Below are 17241 nucleotides of genomic sequence, written 5' to 3'. Positions count from 1 at the left end.
ATTTTAATCAGATGCATTGAAACCTGGCTCACTGAATGTCTTGAAGAAGACAGCCTCACTGTGTTTCATTGTTGCATACTAATAGCTTTGAACTATGTCAACACTACACAGTTCTCTGTTGCATATATTAGGCTTTAGTCATGTTCTCCTTTGATGATTTTCTTGTTTGGCATATGGTTAGATTTGATATTTTATAAATTATTCATTGGATTTGATATCCCTCCCACTTCTGCTGTTTGCATTATGGAGATGCAGGCCTGGCTATCTTTCAAGCAAGGGTAAGGCATGCTCTGTTATTTCTGCACATGTAGAGTGGGAATCCACAGTTTTGTTGCTTACATGCAAAACCAATTCATGCAGTGAATTCATGCAGTCAAACCAGGCTGTCAGAGCGTAAAGCCTAAAGGAAAGTGTTCCTCAGGAAAGGGACACCTGGTCTATGTCTGCTCATTTTTAATTCATGAGATGATTCCGAGGCCTAGTGGAGTGTCATGGGAAAGGTCCCCCTGAAAGGCCCTCTGAGTGAAACCTCAGCTACATCTGCCCTGCTCTAATGGTATGCGTGTGCAAGGAACAGAGGCATGATGAATCATTAACAACTTTACACCCCTGTAACACATTTGGGGAAAGATGCTAAAAACTGATAGCAAGAGAGGTAACAAATAGCAATTATCAAATCCCTAACAGCAACATTCTGTGGTATTCAAAACATCCATAGACATGGACTATTCAATTCCCTGTGACAGATTCAGTAAAACTTTCCTCACAGAACCACACAATCACAGAACATTAGGAGTTGGAAGGGATCTCAAAAGATAATCTAGTCCAACCCCCCCTGCCAGAACAGTATCACCTAGACTAAATCATACAGGAACACATTCAGGCAGGTTTTGAATGCCTTCAGAGAAGGAGACTCCACAACCTCTCTGGGCAGTCTGTTCCAGTGCTCTGTCACCCTCACAGTGATAAAGTTCCTCCTTATATTCAAGTGGAACTTCCTATGCTCCTGCTTGCACCTGTTGCCCCTTGTCCTGTCACTGAGAAGAGCCTGGCTCCATCCTCTTGACTCTCACCCTTTACATATTTATAAACATTAATAAGGTCACCCCTCAGTCTCCTCTTCAGATGGACCAAAGGTGCTACCTATGGTTTATACTTTTGCCTTTAGTTTCATTTCATATTTCTTCTCATCTTTTAGTGAATTTACATGACTAAAGCTGCACTCAGGTATGAGATAGCCCATACGATGATATTTATACCTTAATGATGCTTTGGACTGATAACTGTTTAGAACTATCCCCCCGAGGATATTGTTCCTGACCAACTCCAAGCTATAACAGAAGATGTTCTGTCAAGACTGCACAAAGCCACATCTTAACTGGTTTACTCAGATAATGACATAAAATTGTCAAGAGATCAAATAATCTTCTGGTAAAATCTACCTACTAAAGACAATTCTGTGCAATGTCCTCTGTAACTTTTACAGCACCTGCACCTTACAGAAAAGAGAAGATAATCATCTCACAGAGGTTTTTCCAGAATGTGTTGCTTATGTGGTTATGGGAAAAACTGGGCTCAGTTTCATACCAAATCAGTTCAGTAATGAGTTTTATATGGAAGCAGTCCATATGCAAACAAATCCATTACTTTGTTGATCCAAAATGTGCCAAAAGAAACAAAAGTAATTTGAATGTGTAACATACACTGCAGTCTGTGACTTAAAATGGCTATGTGTTATCTTAGTACAGAGGCAAATATTCCTGCTTTCACATACATAAACCTAATTTCATCCTCAATAAATGCATGGGCTACCTACCACCACCCCCAGTTGGGGGCTGAAGCATCAGAGTTTGAGGAGAAGAGGTACAGAATCGCAGAACCACAGAACGACAGGGCTTGGAGGGGACCTCAAAAGATCTAGCCCAACCACATGCCAGAGCAGGATCTCCAAGATCAGAAGCAACTAGATGTTTAATTGTGGGGGTTCTGTTGTTGTTTTTCTCCTATAAGAACAAGTTCTGGATATTTCAAGTTGTATCAAAACTGCAGAGGTGTTACGAACATGAAGGTATAGTGGGGCTCTGGCTGCAATTTCATTAACTCACCAGAAATAGCATGTTACCCTGGGTGGATCTGCATGCACAGCTACAACAGTCAGCACATCAGTTTGAAAAATGAGCCACAATTCCATATCATAAGTATTGTTAGATCCAAATCATGTCAGCTCGTGTCCTTCCCTCCCAGATTTCAACAACAAATGAAGTGGACAACGCTCAGAGAGGCTTATTTCAGTGTAAAAAGTAGAACTATCCAACTTACACATTAATTGCAATAATTGTGAATTTACAAGCTGCGTTACTGGAAATTGTGCTGGGGTTTAGTGGGTGTGGGTTTGTTTTTTTTTTTTACTTTAAAGGCTCCTTTAAATGTTGATTTGTTAATAAGAACTGACAGCTATAAAATACAAAACCTTTCACAAAAAAAAAAAAAGGAAAAAGTGAAGTTCTCAGGTTTTCAAGGCTTTTGATTCATTTTGTATGGATTTTTTAGGCTTTCTAGTCTCTTAGTATCTGCTTCAGTAATGACTTTGGAGAGTTCAATATCATGGCTGCAACACTATTGCTTGGCATTAATGGTTAACACAAGAGCAGCTGTGCACAGCAAGTCCTTCATTTGGAGATACCATTTTAATTTATGAGAAATTGATTTTTAAAGCTCTTCCATTATTAATTTGTGTAAGCAGGGAATGCTCCAGTAGCTGAGTGAGACCTGCTTTGCTGACATCTGGAAATAGGTTCAAGATGGTTTTTTTGGGTTTGGGTTTTTTTCTTCTTCTTTTTTCCTTTTTTTTTTGTTTTAATGAAATGGAAGAGATAGTATTAGTTCTTCTCTATCCGTATTTTTAATATCAAGAATTTTAAGACTTTAAGAAATTATAAGAAATGATTTTTTCTGGAAAATCAGCACTGCAGCACTACCTTTTCTTTATCTGTGATTTTTTCCATTTAACACCTTGTAGGCCCTAAATACAGAGGAATATTTTACTAAAATATTTTCACGCTTAATGTAAAAAGACTTTTCTCTAATCACTTAAACCTTCAATAGTATTATTTAGTATATAAATAACAAAATAAGACTAAATACAAGGCAAATCTACAGTAAAAAAATCAGAATGAAAGCAAGTTATCACTATACACTTCAGCACTGATATTACAAAGAGTTTAACAGAATTGGTGATGTTTAAGCAACACTATGTATTTAACTATGAGCTAATGAATATAATAGCACAGTAAATCTTAGAAAATAATTGGTGTTACAGATATTCCTGGCTTGGATCCCTAACCTTCAAAGGATCACTGAAGAAATAATTTTATCTCTCTGTACCTGTTTCATTTATCAGCAAAATGATGACAGTGATATTTTTATTACTTTTAAACTAGAAGGTGTTTGGGGGATGAAAATTAAGCTGTGTGTTACCTGCCATGCAGTATATATATATGCCCTGCAGTATAGAATAAAATAGGGGTGATTAGAACATGAAGGACAGGGCAGGTCTTGAGAACCTTGTGGTACAGAAGAAACAAAACAGCATCCAGTGCTGTCTTTTGGGAAAATCTGCCATCATGTGTTGTCCCTTCAGTCACCCTGTGGGGCTGTCTAAGGGATTCTGACAAAACTCTGACTTGCTCTGTTCTCTGGGACAGGTATACCTTTAAAGCTTGGGGAGCAGATAAGGAGACACCCATATCCATGATTAAGACATGCTCCAATAGGCCTAAATTAAGGTTATGTAGGGACTCAGCACTAACACTGCAGTCTTTTTCAGCATGTACTCATTAAACTAAGAAGGGCTTTAACTTCACAAATACTTTGCAACTTGAATTCAATACTTCTCAAGTAAACAGTCCATAAAGAGCAGGACTGCCAAAGTCTCAAAGGGCACTTCATGTCTAGTTCATCTTGCAATGTCTCCTTAGGAAATACTATTTCTCTTCATGAGATTGAATTTCCTAATGTTCACCTAAGTTGATACTGAAGTACTTTTTACTGGCTTTCTTATAGTTGTAGGAGCCTGGACATTGCAAAAAAAAAACCCAAACCAAAAAACCCCCCAAAAAACCCCTCCTGTACCCATTTCCGTTCTTCTCCCACCCTTCTCTAAGATGGGTAAGGTCAAACAAAGATGATGAATATGTGTGTTTAAGTTATGTGATAAGAGAAGGGCTACAGAGCTGCAGACTCGAGGCTGTTTTTTCCTCTATGGGGAAAAACAAACCCAAAACAACAACAAACCAACAAAACCCAACAGAGAGAAATCACAGAGCCATGGAGCACTTTGGGAGAGTGGAAGTTGCCAGACATCTGTATTGGGAAAGAAAGTTTTAAATTTAATTTCCCACAGGCCCTTGTTAAATCTCTAAATGAAGTAGGAAGATTTAGAACATCTGGGCACAGGATAAGATTTCTTTTTCAGTTTTATTTTTGCTACAAATTGCCTCAGTTATTCAGATTGTGACCAAGTGTGGCACATTGCCACCTTCAGCACACTTCAGAACAAATGCTGTCACCAAGTCTAGGTTCAACATTTCTTCACAAAAGATGCTGAATCTATGCATGCCTCATAATGCTACTATTACAGCTATATAAAGCCCACTAACTGCAGATTGAAACTATCCATTCCAGTACTACCTTTTCTAGTATTATCTTTGTCAAATATTATTCAATATACTTCCCTGAGAGAGCTGAGTAAGTGTGGCTGATCAAAAAGGTTTCTTACTAAACATTCATCTAAATCAGGAGTGTGTTTTTATTTGAGTAATCCTTTGCAGCGAAGCTTTAATTGTTTATTGCTGCAACTAGAAAGCCTCTTACATCACACTTAGATGCAGATAAATGTTTGCTGTCTGCAGTCCAAACCAAAATGCATCCATTAGTAAGGAGCTTAGTCTCACAAAAAAAAAAAAAAACCCTAAAAAATCAACAGAGAGGTGGTATCTGGCAAAAGGCACACAAATGCAAAGTTTTTTTCAATTTAATTAGTAATTGTTGCAATGAAAATAATATGCTTCCCATTGCAGTATTTTAATGAAACATTGATTAACAATTATAATCCTCATTACCTCTGTAATTAAGAAGGAATTCAAGATTAAAAGAGGAACCGTTTGGTTTGTACCTACACTTCCAAGAAGGTTGCCGAAAATTTGATATTAAATTGTTCCTTCAGATAGCTGCTTTCTAAAATCCAGCAATAAAATTAGCTGTGCAGATGCCTAACAAATGTAAGTAACTTAATATTAGTCAAACCATATCAAACAATTTAATTTACTTTTATGTAACAGATTTGTCCAATGCTCTGCGGTTAATTATAAATTAAATCTACAATCTGATGTATATTAAAGTACCTCTCTGCCTACATGGAATCAAGGAAGCTGTATATGTACAAGCCCACAGAGAATGGATTCAAGTTTTTTTTTAAAAAAGAAGCTTAATTCCTCAAACTCCTGCCACCAAAGAAAAGTCTCTGGAAACAATATCAAAACCATCAAAACCTGACCTACATGACAGATTCTAGGTGTCCCTGCTTGAGCAGGAGGGTTGCTCCTGGTGAGTTCCATAGGTTCCTTTCAACCTCAATCATTCTGTGATTTTGTGATTATCGTTACTTATCCTTAACTTTTTAAAAAGTTTTAAATATTCTGTAGTAGAGAGTCCTTATCTGGTGAATGAGGTACATTCTTCAAAAATATACACCCATTTCACATGTTCATCTGGAGTATTTTATTCTATGAGGATGACCATTTGCAAACACACACCCCTTTTTTTTTTTTAAGGAAAACCAGAAATTAAAGATTTGGCTCTTAAACCATGATGTTGTGATATTTGCAAATTCAGGTATTTGTAAGTTGCAACTGGATTGGAACAAACTGGTAATTTCAATGATCTTGTTAAAATGCTGTCATAATTCTGTTCTTAAAACAAAAACTACTGAAACCCCACGTCTCAACTAGAAATAGGCGTGTCATCTTAAAATGACATCTTCAGAGCTAATACCAATTTATAGAATTACAATTATAAACTCAAAAATTAAGCAGGAAGATGTATATCTACTAGTACTACTGAGAAGGTGTTTCAACATTGTTCAACATAATTTGTGCTCTCTTGCCATGTCACAGAGAATCCACATTTAAAACTTGGTGGTTCATATTTTTCACAAAGAAACTCTTCTGATTTTGTTTACTGTTTCCAAACATTTGCTATTCATAATTCCATAATATTAAATTTTGGGAAGTTTTGCTTAAAAAAAAAAAAAATCCCAAAATACATTTCAGCTTGTTTTTAGGGTATTGGTGAAAACCGATTCTTATTCTGGACTTATCCATAAATAATGGAAAAGTGTTCCATTGCAGAACAAAGGCTGTAAATGATTATGAATATTTTTAAACCTTGTGGATTTTGCAAGGAAACTAGAATTGCAAGCATTTATTCAAGGCAACTTAAAAGGAAAGAGGTTAGTTGTATGTCCAGTCCTATCTTGCCTCTGCAGAAAATTCAGCTAAAATCTGTTTGCAAACTGAACATCAAGCAACAGGAAGGGTTTTCTCATACAAGTTCTATGTGAAAGATGTTTGGAAAAGCTGATTGTGATTTCCTGTTGAACAGAAGAAAAGAAGCTGTTACTAATTCCTTAAAATAGCACCATGTATATTGAGATTCCTTGTTTTCTGAGATTATTCAAATTATGATTTCAGTTACATTCTGGCACATGTATATTTAACACTGCTAATATTTTTAACCTGTTTGTTTGTTTGGGTTTTTTTAAGTCCCAGATTTCAATAAAGCTTGAATTAATTTTACTGAATCTGAACTCATCCACCACATTAATGGGAATTAATTTTAGCAACAAAAGCTGTTTTATTTACCTGCACATTGATCACAATGGGTTCTATATGTACTGCTTACACGGCTAAAGCTATAAGCAAAACTGCCTCAGGTAATTACACTTGTGCAACATGAAGACTGAGGCATTACAGTTGACTATGAAAAACTCACTTTGTCTGAGCCATTTGATTTCAATGAGTTGAAAATTTCACCAGTCTATTAACTTGGTTGAACAATTTTAACATATTTTAACTATAGTTAAGAATTATTATATGTCAAAAAATATTAGAAGTTCAGAAAACATCCAAATTTTGGACAACCATATATTGTATATTAAAACATTTCACAGTTTTGATGTGTTCATAGTAGGTCTGTGTAAATGACAGTTGAAATGGCTAATTGTTACTTGACTAAGAAATCTTCAGCATGCAGAATCCAAATAATTTGTGACATAATTTCATTGCATCCACTGTAATTATATTCAGATGGTTCACAAATGACCACTGTATGGCCTGTGCCTAGTTTTCCACTGATGTATGAATGCAGAAAACATATGGAGTCCTCTTTTCACCCTCAATCAATAAGACAATAAATACAACATATTTTCTGAGCAGAAAGACGATATCTGGTGCTACTTTGTTTCAGCAAATGTTATCTACCCTTTGAGCAAGAGCGAAACTATTAAGGGAAAACAGAAGAGATTATGGAATAAATTGTAGTCTCATACAAATAGGCTTATTTCTTCAGATAAAATCAGTCTTTTCCTTAAAAATGAAGGACCCTACATGCACCAGCAGGCTCTGCAGCCTCCTAGGCAATTGCCGCCTATATTCAAGCTCATGTTTACATGCTACAGACATGTAACCTCAGATTACAGATGTGGGAAGAGGAAAAGGACAAAAACATAACAGAAATCTCCTGGGACCCTCTACCTCTTGGTTTGAGTGCTTCATTTAAGCCCTTGCTCTGTGGCCTTGGGCTACACTGCATGGGTGTCTGTGCATCATCCTGACCCTGACTCAGAGACTTCCTGGCTTGACCTCAGAGCTGTCTTTTTAATATGGACTTGTTGGGCTGACATGTGAAGCTGATCCCAGCACAAGCACTGCATGTACCAAAAGGTCTCAGTATGGCCAACCTTTTTAACCTTGTCTTTTCTACACATTAATATTTGTGCTGAAGAAAAACTGATGATCTCTGCATGGACAAATATCACAAACACAACTAGATATTTTATGAAAACAATTGCACAATTGCTTCTTTTCTGAGTGACAGTATTAAGATTTCTATGTAAGTATTTTCCAGGTTTTCTTTTGGAAGTGGAGGAAAACAGAGTGAAAATTCTGTTACAATCGAGCCTGCTCATCACCACCCAATAGATAACACTTAATGAAGTTTTGAATAGCATTGAACCCTGTTGACTAGTATTGAATCCTGGGGCACACAACTTTTGATTGGCCTCTAGATGGATTTCATACCACTTCTCGTAACCCTTTGAGACTGTCAATTGAGACAATTCAGTTCACTGCCCATTATCTAAGCTGTACTTCATCAGTTTATTGATGAGGATGTTAAGGGAAACAGTGTCAAACTACTTCCTCTTGAAGTTAAGACAAATTAAGGTCACTGCTTTCCTTCATCCACCAAGTCTGTCATCTCATCATAGACTGTTATCGGGTTGATCAGGCATGCTTTCACCTTTCACCCGTGCTTACCAATAAAAATAACCCTCTTGTCCTTCTAAATAGTTTCCAGGAGGGCTTGCTTCATCACTTTCCTAGGGACAACAGTGAATCTGACACCTTCCAGTTCCCCAGATCCTCCTTGGTCTTCTTGAAAAAAGAAATGACACTTGTTTACTGAGGAAAGAAAGAACCTCAGGAACCTCTCCCAGTTTCTATGACCTTTCAATGGTAATTAAAGGTCATGGAAGGCCTGGCAATGACATCCACCAGTCCCTTCAACATTCAGGGGTGAATCCCATGAAGTCACAAGGACTTGTGCATGTCCAGTTTGTTTAAATGTTCCCTAACCTGATCCTGCTCTGCTGAGGGCAAGTAATCCTTGCTACAGAATTTCTCATTGATTGCAGAGCCCTGCAATTAGCAAAGGTTGGTCTTAGAAGACTGAAATAAAGAAGGTAATGAGAACCCTGGCCTTTTCCATGTCTTTTGTGAACGAGTCCCCTGTCCCAGAAGGAAGCAGCAGGCCCACCTTCTGCATTTTCCATAGTCTTTCTTTTGCAGCTGATGTTACTGTAGAAGCTCTTCTTGTTATACTTCATATCCCTCACCAGATTCAACTTCAAGTGGTATCTCCATTACCTGAAGATAGAGATTCTTGTCTTGATGCTGATGCAACTCCATAAATGTATGTAAAAAAGGACAATGCAGTCTTACAAAGCTGAGCCATCTTTTCAAGAAGACTAATTTTTGATATAGAACTTTAAATGTAAGGATGAGTATATACTACATCCTTCCAAAGTTCCATTCACTTTTTGTTTATTCTTCTGAGCTCTTTTATTAAAGAGCCTATTTACTTTTGAGTTGTTCAGAGTTCACAGAATAGCTAATAGAAATCTCAAAATTGCTTTTGGCCTCTTCATATCAAAATGGATGGTTGCCAACACAGTAACAGAGCTTAACATTTCTCTTCACAAATATGCTGCCATTGAAACTAATGAAAATGTTGCTACTAAAACCCCTCACTAATCTTCAAAATTATTTTAGGCAAGACAGACTTTCTTAAATAATTTAAAGAAAAAGTTCAGTATGATGAAACTCATACTGACTCTTTAAATCAAGCTGATTAAAACCCTAACTGAAAGACATGGAAAAAATAGGTTTTAGGTATTCTGCATCTGCGGTTTTTCTCTGTCATTACCATTTTGATGTTTGACAATGAGTATAGGGAAGAAAGTTAACAAAAGTTAACAAATAAAATGAAGTAACTTATCTAGAAAAAGAAAAGTTGACCTCAATGCAGTCTCTAACATTTCCATCGGGGCACCTTGTAAGGTAAACATAAGAAGTTGTTTTACAGTTTGCTTTTATGCCTGGGGCTGGTCTGTCTTCACTGCAATATGGTATATTTCTAGTACTTATCTTTCTTGCATATCTGTATCTATCTTCCTAAATCTGGCTTGCCTGGATTAGGTATTCTTCAAAATAAAACTGCAGGTAACACCACATAGAATGTGGTTTTCTCTCCTCAGTTGTCCTGGTTTCGGATAGGACAGAGTTAATTTCTAGTAGCAGCAGGCGGAATGCTGTGTTGGGGAGTCAGGATGAGAGCAGTGCTGATAACACACTGATGTTTCCAGTCGTTGCCAAGAAATCAAGGACTTTTCAGTTGTTCATATCTCCCTGCTGACAGGAAGGGAGGGGACACAGACAGGACAGGTGACCCAAACTCGCCAAAGGGGTATTCCATGCCGAATACATTATGCTTAGCATAAAAGGGGCGCTGGTGGGGGCCAGAGCAGGTGGCTCTAGGATGCGCAGTTTTGGGGATGGTCCAGTTATGGGGACAGCCCTGAGTTGTACGGCCTGGGTTTGTGCGGTTTAGTGAGAAACTACATTGTGTATCACCAGCTTCATATATTTTGCTATAAAGTCCAGTTGTTATTATTATATCTTTTTTTCTGCTATCCCAGTAAACTATCCTCCCAACCCAGATGGTTTTGGTTCCTTGGGTTTTTCCTTCTCCTTCCCTCTCCCCCTCCCTCAATTCTCCCCCACTTCCTTTTAAAGAACAAGTGGCTGTGTGGTACTCTGCTCTCAGCTGGGGCAAAACCACGACATCAGTAAAAATGGTATTTTGCATAAGTAACATTTGTTGGACTAATTTAGTTGTAACATTAATTGAAGTGAATACTTCAGTACCAATACTTCCTCTGCCTGGTGCTGTCAGCAATTTTCAGAAAATAAGAGTTTCCTAATGACTATTCTATCTAAGCTTAGTACCAATTATTATAGCATATAAAGAACGTCTGAGGAAAGGAACTGTCATGTGTCTCAACCTAGGTAGCAGTCAGAAGGAAGCTGTCTTGTCCTCTCGATAGACAAGGGAATACAAATGTACTGCAGAGGCAGACAAAGCACAGCTGAAAATTGTATGAAATCCTGTATGTGATGTTGGAGGTGTGTACAGCTGTACCAAAAATAGAACATATGTAGGAAACAATGGGATATATATAATAGAAAAACAGTCATATTTCACACGTACTTTCTACCCATGGGGTTGCTCATAGAAAGATCCCTTCATGCTGCTGGTTACTATGGTGACAAGGACAGCCCAAGAGCCTACTTAGGCCAGAAGTGATGTACCATCTAGCCCATTACTCAAGGCAGTGGGATACTATCAGATAAAAACATTAGTTCAAGACACCCTCTATAGCTTAGTGGTACTAATTTTTATTTTTTTTTAAAGGGAGAAAAGACTGAATGGATATATATCTCAGATAACAATAAGAATTATCTATGCATTTTAATTTTGGATTTTAATGCTCCCAAATTCTTTCAGAATTGTCATAACTACGGAGGAATTAATCACTTTGAAGCAGGTTTACCTAAGGCAAATACAATGAAGCAATGTTTCACAATTTATGATATTATTTTCAAAAAGCAAATGTGAAAAGCCTCTTTTCCAGTATACAAAACTTGATTTCATTTTCTGCATACCTGATTGTGTCAGACTGAGGCAAAGAGTTTACAAAGAGAAAGATGAACAACCTTGCACAAAGACCTATGCAAAAAATCTAAAACCCAACTGGCTTACTGATTTGAGCTATAAATAGAACGAAGTGGGAAGAAGACACACAGAACAATGCACGTGTAACTTAAGGACTGTCAGACTGCTCCAGGTTACTCTGTGTGCGTGCTGATTTTAAGAATCGGGGAATTTATGAAATTAAGTTCTGGCAGGACTAGACAGCTAATAAGGGCATAGAGACTCAGCTGAAAAACAAGCAGGAGGTGTGAGGATCTGACTTTAATACTAAATTTAAACTTGCATTTAGTTGGACCAGATAAGCAACATATCCACCTGTAAAGCAGGGAAAACCACCTTCTCCTATTTTATAGATGTGCTCTAAGAAAGAATGAATAGAGCTTCTGAAGCTCTGGTGTTGTGTTGGTAGACAACTGGAGTAGACAGGGGATCTAGACATAAGAATATATTTTTCAATATATGAGAGAATCTTACACTTGAAAATTCATTGCCTAGAGATTGGCACAGAGATGCATTTAAGAAACACTTTTTCAGCACTTGGAAAGCATGACTATATAGTAAACAGTGGCAAAAGGTGACCCCAAACACGGTACTAATATATCCCAAAAGCATTGTAACAGAACACTTGGAAAAAAAAAAAAAAAGAAACATGAAATTAGCATTTTCAATATTTTTTTTCTCTGAGACATCACACTATATTTATTTCATGAGCATCTAGCATGACAAAACAAACAGATTCAAGTGCTATGAAATATTCTTCTGGCAAACCAGCCTCAGGCAGTTTCTCTGCCTGCACTAGCAATTGTGCTAACGATAGAGGAACAGCTTCAGAATAATCCCCTTCACCCTCAGAAACACAAACAAACTTGTATAACCAGAAGAGAAAAGATCTCAGGGTTCTTCCTTAGCTAGTTGTAAGCAAGAGACAAGACAATGAAGACAACTGTCTTCTGTGTACTGGACACATTACTCTGTCGTTGCTAACAGCATCACTTAAGAACAGCAGCAGCAGCACAAGCAGTATGCCACAAGAAAAGCTTTTCCATTAGCTACTACACATCAAAAATCAAATTAAGGCTACTGATGATCTAAATTCAGTAAAATATGCATCTATTTAAATCAATTAGAGTGATTCAGTAATGAGATTCTTCGACAGTTGGAACAGATGCTGGTTGAAATAATCAAGTTGTATTCATTGACCTTAGCTGTAATAGCAAAACCACAGTTGTCAGAGACCACGGATTCTGCCGGACATAAGCATAGGATGGTGCAATTGTATTTTCACCAACATTAGCTTTTAGCTAGACTTCATCTGTCTAGTCACTGAGCCACTATATTTAAAATTAGAAAGGTACAAATATCTCACTTTGAAATACTTGATTGTTTACACAACACACAGAAAACAATAGAAAAATAAAACTTAACTCTCCCGCTTTTCAAAGGATGTAAGATTCTGTTCTTACTGTAAAAAATACTAGTTACAGTTTCTTCCCCCTCAACTAGCTTTATGCCAGAATAATTCCACAGTCCAGGAGTTGTAATATACAGAAACTGAATGTATGTAAGAAAGTCATTTTTAGTTGTCTTTTAGTGCTTGCAAATAATTCATAATATATTTAAGGCAGTATGTAGCATAGGACAATTCTTTAGGAGACTTCAGTTACCTGGGTAATACCTAGCGAGGCCAGTTGCACTACCGAAAACCTGCCATAATAAAGTGGGGTCTTCTTCTCTGTTCCGCTTGAATACATCATCCAACGCCGCCGTCCAGTTGAGTTCGTTTAACACTATCGTTGCTGTCAAAGACAAAATATATTTGGTATTACAAAGCTACATCCCAACACAAGGAGCAATGATAACAAAATGCAAACTGAACTATTGCAGAAAATAATTCATTTCATTTAACTAATCCACAAAACAGATTTAAAGAAACACACTGTTTTTTTCTTGGGAATTTTCTTTAAGTTCCTCATGCTGTCTTCTTCCTATTGCATTAATTGTATGCAAAAACTGTTGGGTTATTTATATAGCTAATATCTTCTACAAATAGTTTCTGAAATGTTCTAGTTGCAGTTCCCAGGTATAGAAAAACAAATGTAAGCAAGGAAATTGCTACTGCAATGTGAACAACTAGAATGACATCAAGGAAAGTAGGTGTATACCTTTACAAAGGTAAAAAAAAAATGCCTTTCCAAATGAATGCTGTAAGAGGGTTATACAGCAAAAAGGCAGCGATGAGCTATTTGAATTGTAACATTATGATGGGACTGCATGCACAATAGTACTCAATACTGCACAGTAACAAGATCTTAATGTTCATAGATTTGATAACTTAGAGAAAGATCAGAGATATGGAGATTGATATTTATGGGTTAGGTGAGATCCACAATGAACTTAAAGTACAGGAAATTCAAATTTCAGCTAAACATGATGTGGCCAGTTATAAAGACACATTCACAAAGTTGTCCTGTACCAACACCTGTTTTAATCAATTAAATATATAATATGTTAACATGTTCAATGAAAAAAACTATTCTCATATGAAATGTGATGCAGCATTTCTAAAGCAAGGATTTCCTTCAGACTGTAAGCTTACAGATTACATTGAGTAAAGTTAAATATTATTATACACTTATAAATACTGTTGTAAAAAGAATCCATCTAATATAATCCAAAAATGTATTGGAAAGACTTATATATAACTTGGGACATATATGTTTATACACACACCTCTGGTACATAAGCACTCATATATGTACATATTTATTAAAAATACATGCACACAGAAAAAAAAAGATAAACTAAAGAAACAACCTATAAATAGTAAAATAAATAAATATTCAAGTATTGAAAGAATACATTTGAACTGTAAATTTCAAAATTTTATTAGACTTGCTGGGATAAGGTGATAAAACAAGAAATGCAGCTTAAAAAAATATAATTTGTAATATTTGTGGAGAAGTGATGCTTTATAGAGTCAAGAGTTCTATGATCTTATGTACGACCTGCCTCCCCCTTCCTCCTCCTCTACAACTTGCTCCCAGAGACAAACACTACATCCTAAAAAAATCCAAGAACTTGCAGCAAGGGGAAAAAATCCCATGTGAAGTTGGAATAAAAAAGAATAAAAATAATGTAGGATTAAAGATGAACAAGAACAGAGCATGCAAACTGAAGTAAAATGAAATAAATCTGGGAAAACATTGTTAAAAATACGTAATATATCTCAGGTATCAAAAACATCTTCCTACACACACACACACTCTGCCCCCCCCCCCCCCCCCCCCCAAATAAAAGTTATGTACTCTGGTCTCATTTCATAATTTTAAGAGCACACATATAGCTTCAACATATAACACTTTCCTGTGAATAAACTTTCTCATTTTGAAAACAAGAATTTCTGCTTGGAACAGACACAGAATTTATTTGGTGGGGCTGATATATAAATAGTTCATTAGCTGATTGTACACCTCTTAAAACAATTATTACTGGAGCTATTTGATATTTGTAAGTCAAACTTCCTCCTTCCATTCCTGGATTTTTGTTTCCTTTTATTCAATCAATATAAAAGTATATTTCATGTAGAATTTGTGTTGACTGATCTAGTAATCAGTAAATAAGAAAAAAGATGTTGGGAATTTTAGCTTTAAAAATTTATTTCTGAAATTGTTTTTCCACAACTAATATTACTTTATTTTGCTTCTGCTAAATAATATATCCTGGATTTCAAAAGGTAAGCTGTAAATCAAATCCCCAATTATTTTTTTAAAGTTTTTTCCTTTTAAATGCAATACCTTTGGTAATAGGCAATTTCAAAGCAATACCACTAAATTCTGGTTTAAAGCCTACAGCAATGGATTTGAAACTTGTGAACCAAAGAAGGGCAAGTAAAAACACTCATAAACAGCCACAAAACTATTCTTCAAATGGTTCCTACTATAATATCATGATTCTCATTTTACACATAAAAATCAATGCAGCACTGCTTTCACTAGCTCACAGTAGAGACCATGTACTTGTCAGAATACCTTAATTTGAGAGCCATGGATTTATATTGTTTTCATTAATATTGTGAGAATTTCTTCTTTTTTATATATAAAAAAATGCATTTTACTAAAGTAAAATGTTTGGAGATATTACAGCCATGCCTTTTGAGATATATCATAGAAACACTTCCCTTTCCTTTTGAGTTAACTTCCATAGAGGAAAGAGCTTTGTAACTGATAATTGGCAGAAAATCTAGTCAGAGACAACTCTCCAATAAGCTTATTTCCAATTCTGCTAAAAGAAGTCTTTGAAGATTACTACTTCAAAGTATTTCAACTGCTACCTTTCACTTGATATGGACAAGATGAAAAAATCAAATTTATCATCGCACAATAGGAAACATCATTCTTTCTGGCTAATTCCACTGAACTCCATCCATCTTTTCGTTTTTCCCTCTTCTTTATGACACGAGCTTTAGGGGCCTTGACAAGGAATGGATTCAATTTTCCCCTGCAAATGCAATCAATAAAAAATAGAGAGCACTACTGGGCTCTTTTTGAAAAAACCTGGAATACACTTCTGATGATTTATTCAATGTATAGGCCCTGGCCTGCATGCAAGGCAGAGTACAATTTTATTTGAGAAGCCTGAGAGCTATTTACTATGTCTGAAAATATGTCAGCGGCTGTTCCCTGATGTGGCAGCTACACATATGCTGGGTAGAACAGAAGGGAGCTCCTCAGCAGTCCATTAATCTTCTTTTAGTGTGTGGAACGCATTACACTTCCATATCCTGTTTAATGAAGTTGACTCATTGATTTCTTTAAAGCTGACTAGATATTGTTATGAATGAAATATGCATTTGCAACCAAATATTACAGTATTTAAAAGTGGGCACAGAGGGCAAATATATTTGGAAGTGCCTATTTTTGTATATATGTGTGCAGACAGACTCTTACGTCTGTAGCTGTGCCAATTAGATAGGATACATATTCTACTGAAAGTATAAATTAATCTTCTTTATGATTTATGTGTTTCACTATTTTTTTAAGATTACATTCCTTCTGGTTTATGTTAAATGACATAGGATGTTATACAATCTCAACGGTCATCAAAAAGCTGCACACCCATTTCATTTTACACTGGATTAAGAAGGAAGGTTTTTGGGTTTTTTATTTAAAAGTATTTTTAATTAGATTTTTTTCACTGGCTTTTATATATATGCATGCACGTGTGTGTATGCACGCACACACACACACACACACACACACACACACACACACACACACACACACAGGCATTTTCTCCATTATTCACAAATACAGAAATTCAAATAATTATTCTGGTAATAACTTGAACATTAACCCTTCAAATTTAGACATATGTTTTGAGACTTCTATATCTCTTATGCAAAGTTCATCATGAGCAAAAGACCAGAGGAAAAGAAAGATTATAGTGGCTACAAACTGAACACTGTCTCCACGGTAACTGGTCTTCAGAGCGGAATCGGAAATCTGAATTTAGATACTTGAGCTTTCTGCAGAAAACCAGAGGAAAGTGTCCAACTCAAAGCTGTCATTCAAAAAAAAAAACTTCAGAGCTGATTAGAAATCAGTTAGAAGAGAATAATAGAAAAAAATCTGA

The 17241-nt window shown here is 36.2% G+C and overlaps 1 protein-coding gene across 5 annotated transcripts in view; it reads right to left on the bottom strand.

Annotated features, from left to right (window-relative positions):
* The window catches only part of CACNA2D1 (calcium voltage-gated channel auxiliary subunit alpha2delta 1), a 410029-nt gene that overhangs the window by 106968 nt on the left and 285820 nt on the right, over positions 1-17241 (bottom strand). For all 5 annotated transcript variants that reach the window (XM_084263178.1, XM_084263177.1, XM_084263180.1 and 2 more), the window contains exon 7: positions 13275-13406. In XM_084263178.1, the coding sequence (XP_084119304.1) occupies positions 13275-13406 (132 nt within the window). The remainder of the gene's footprint in view (positions 1-13274; positions 13407-17241) is intronic.

The sequence above is a fragment of the Gallinula chloropus genome (genome assembly GCF_964237585.1).
Source record: "Gallinula chloropus genome assembly, chromosome: 1".
Lineage (NCBI taxonomy): Eukaryota > Metazoa > Chordata > Aves > Gruiformes > Rallidae > Gallinula > Gallinula chloropus.
This window is presented reverse-complemented; position numbering and strand designations above follow the sequence as displayed.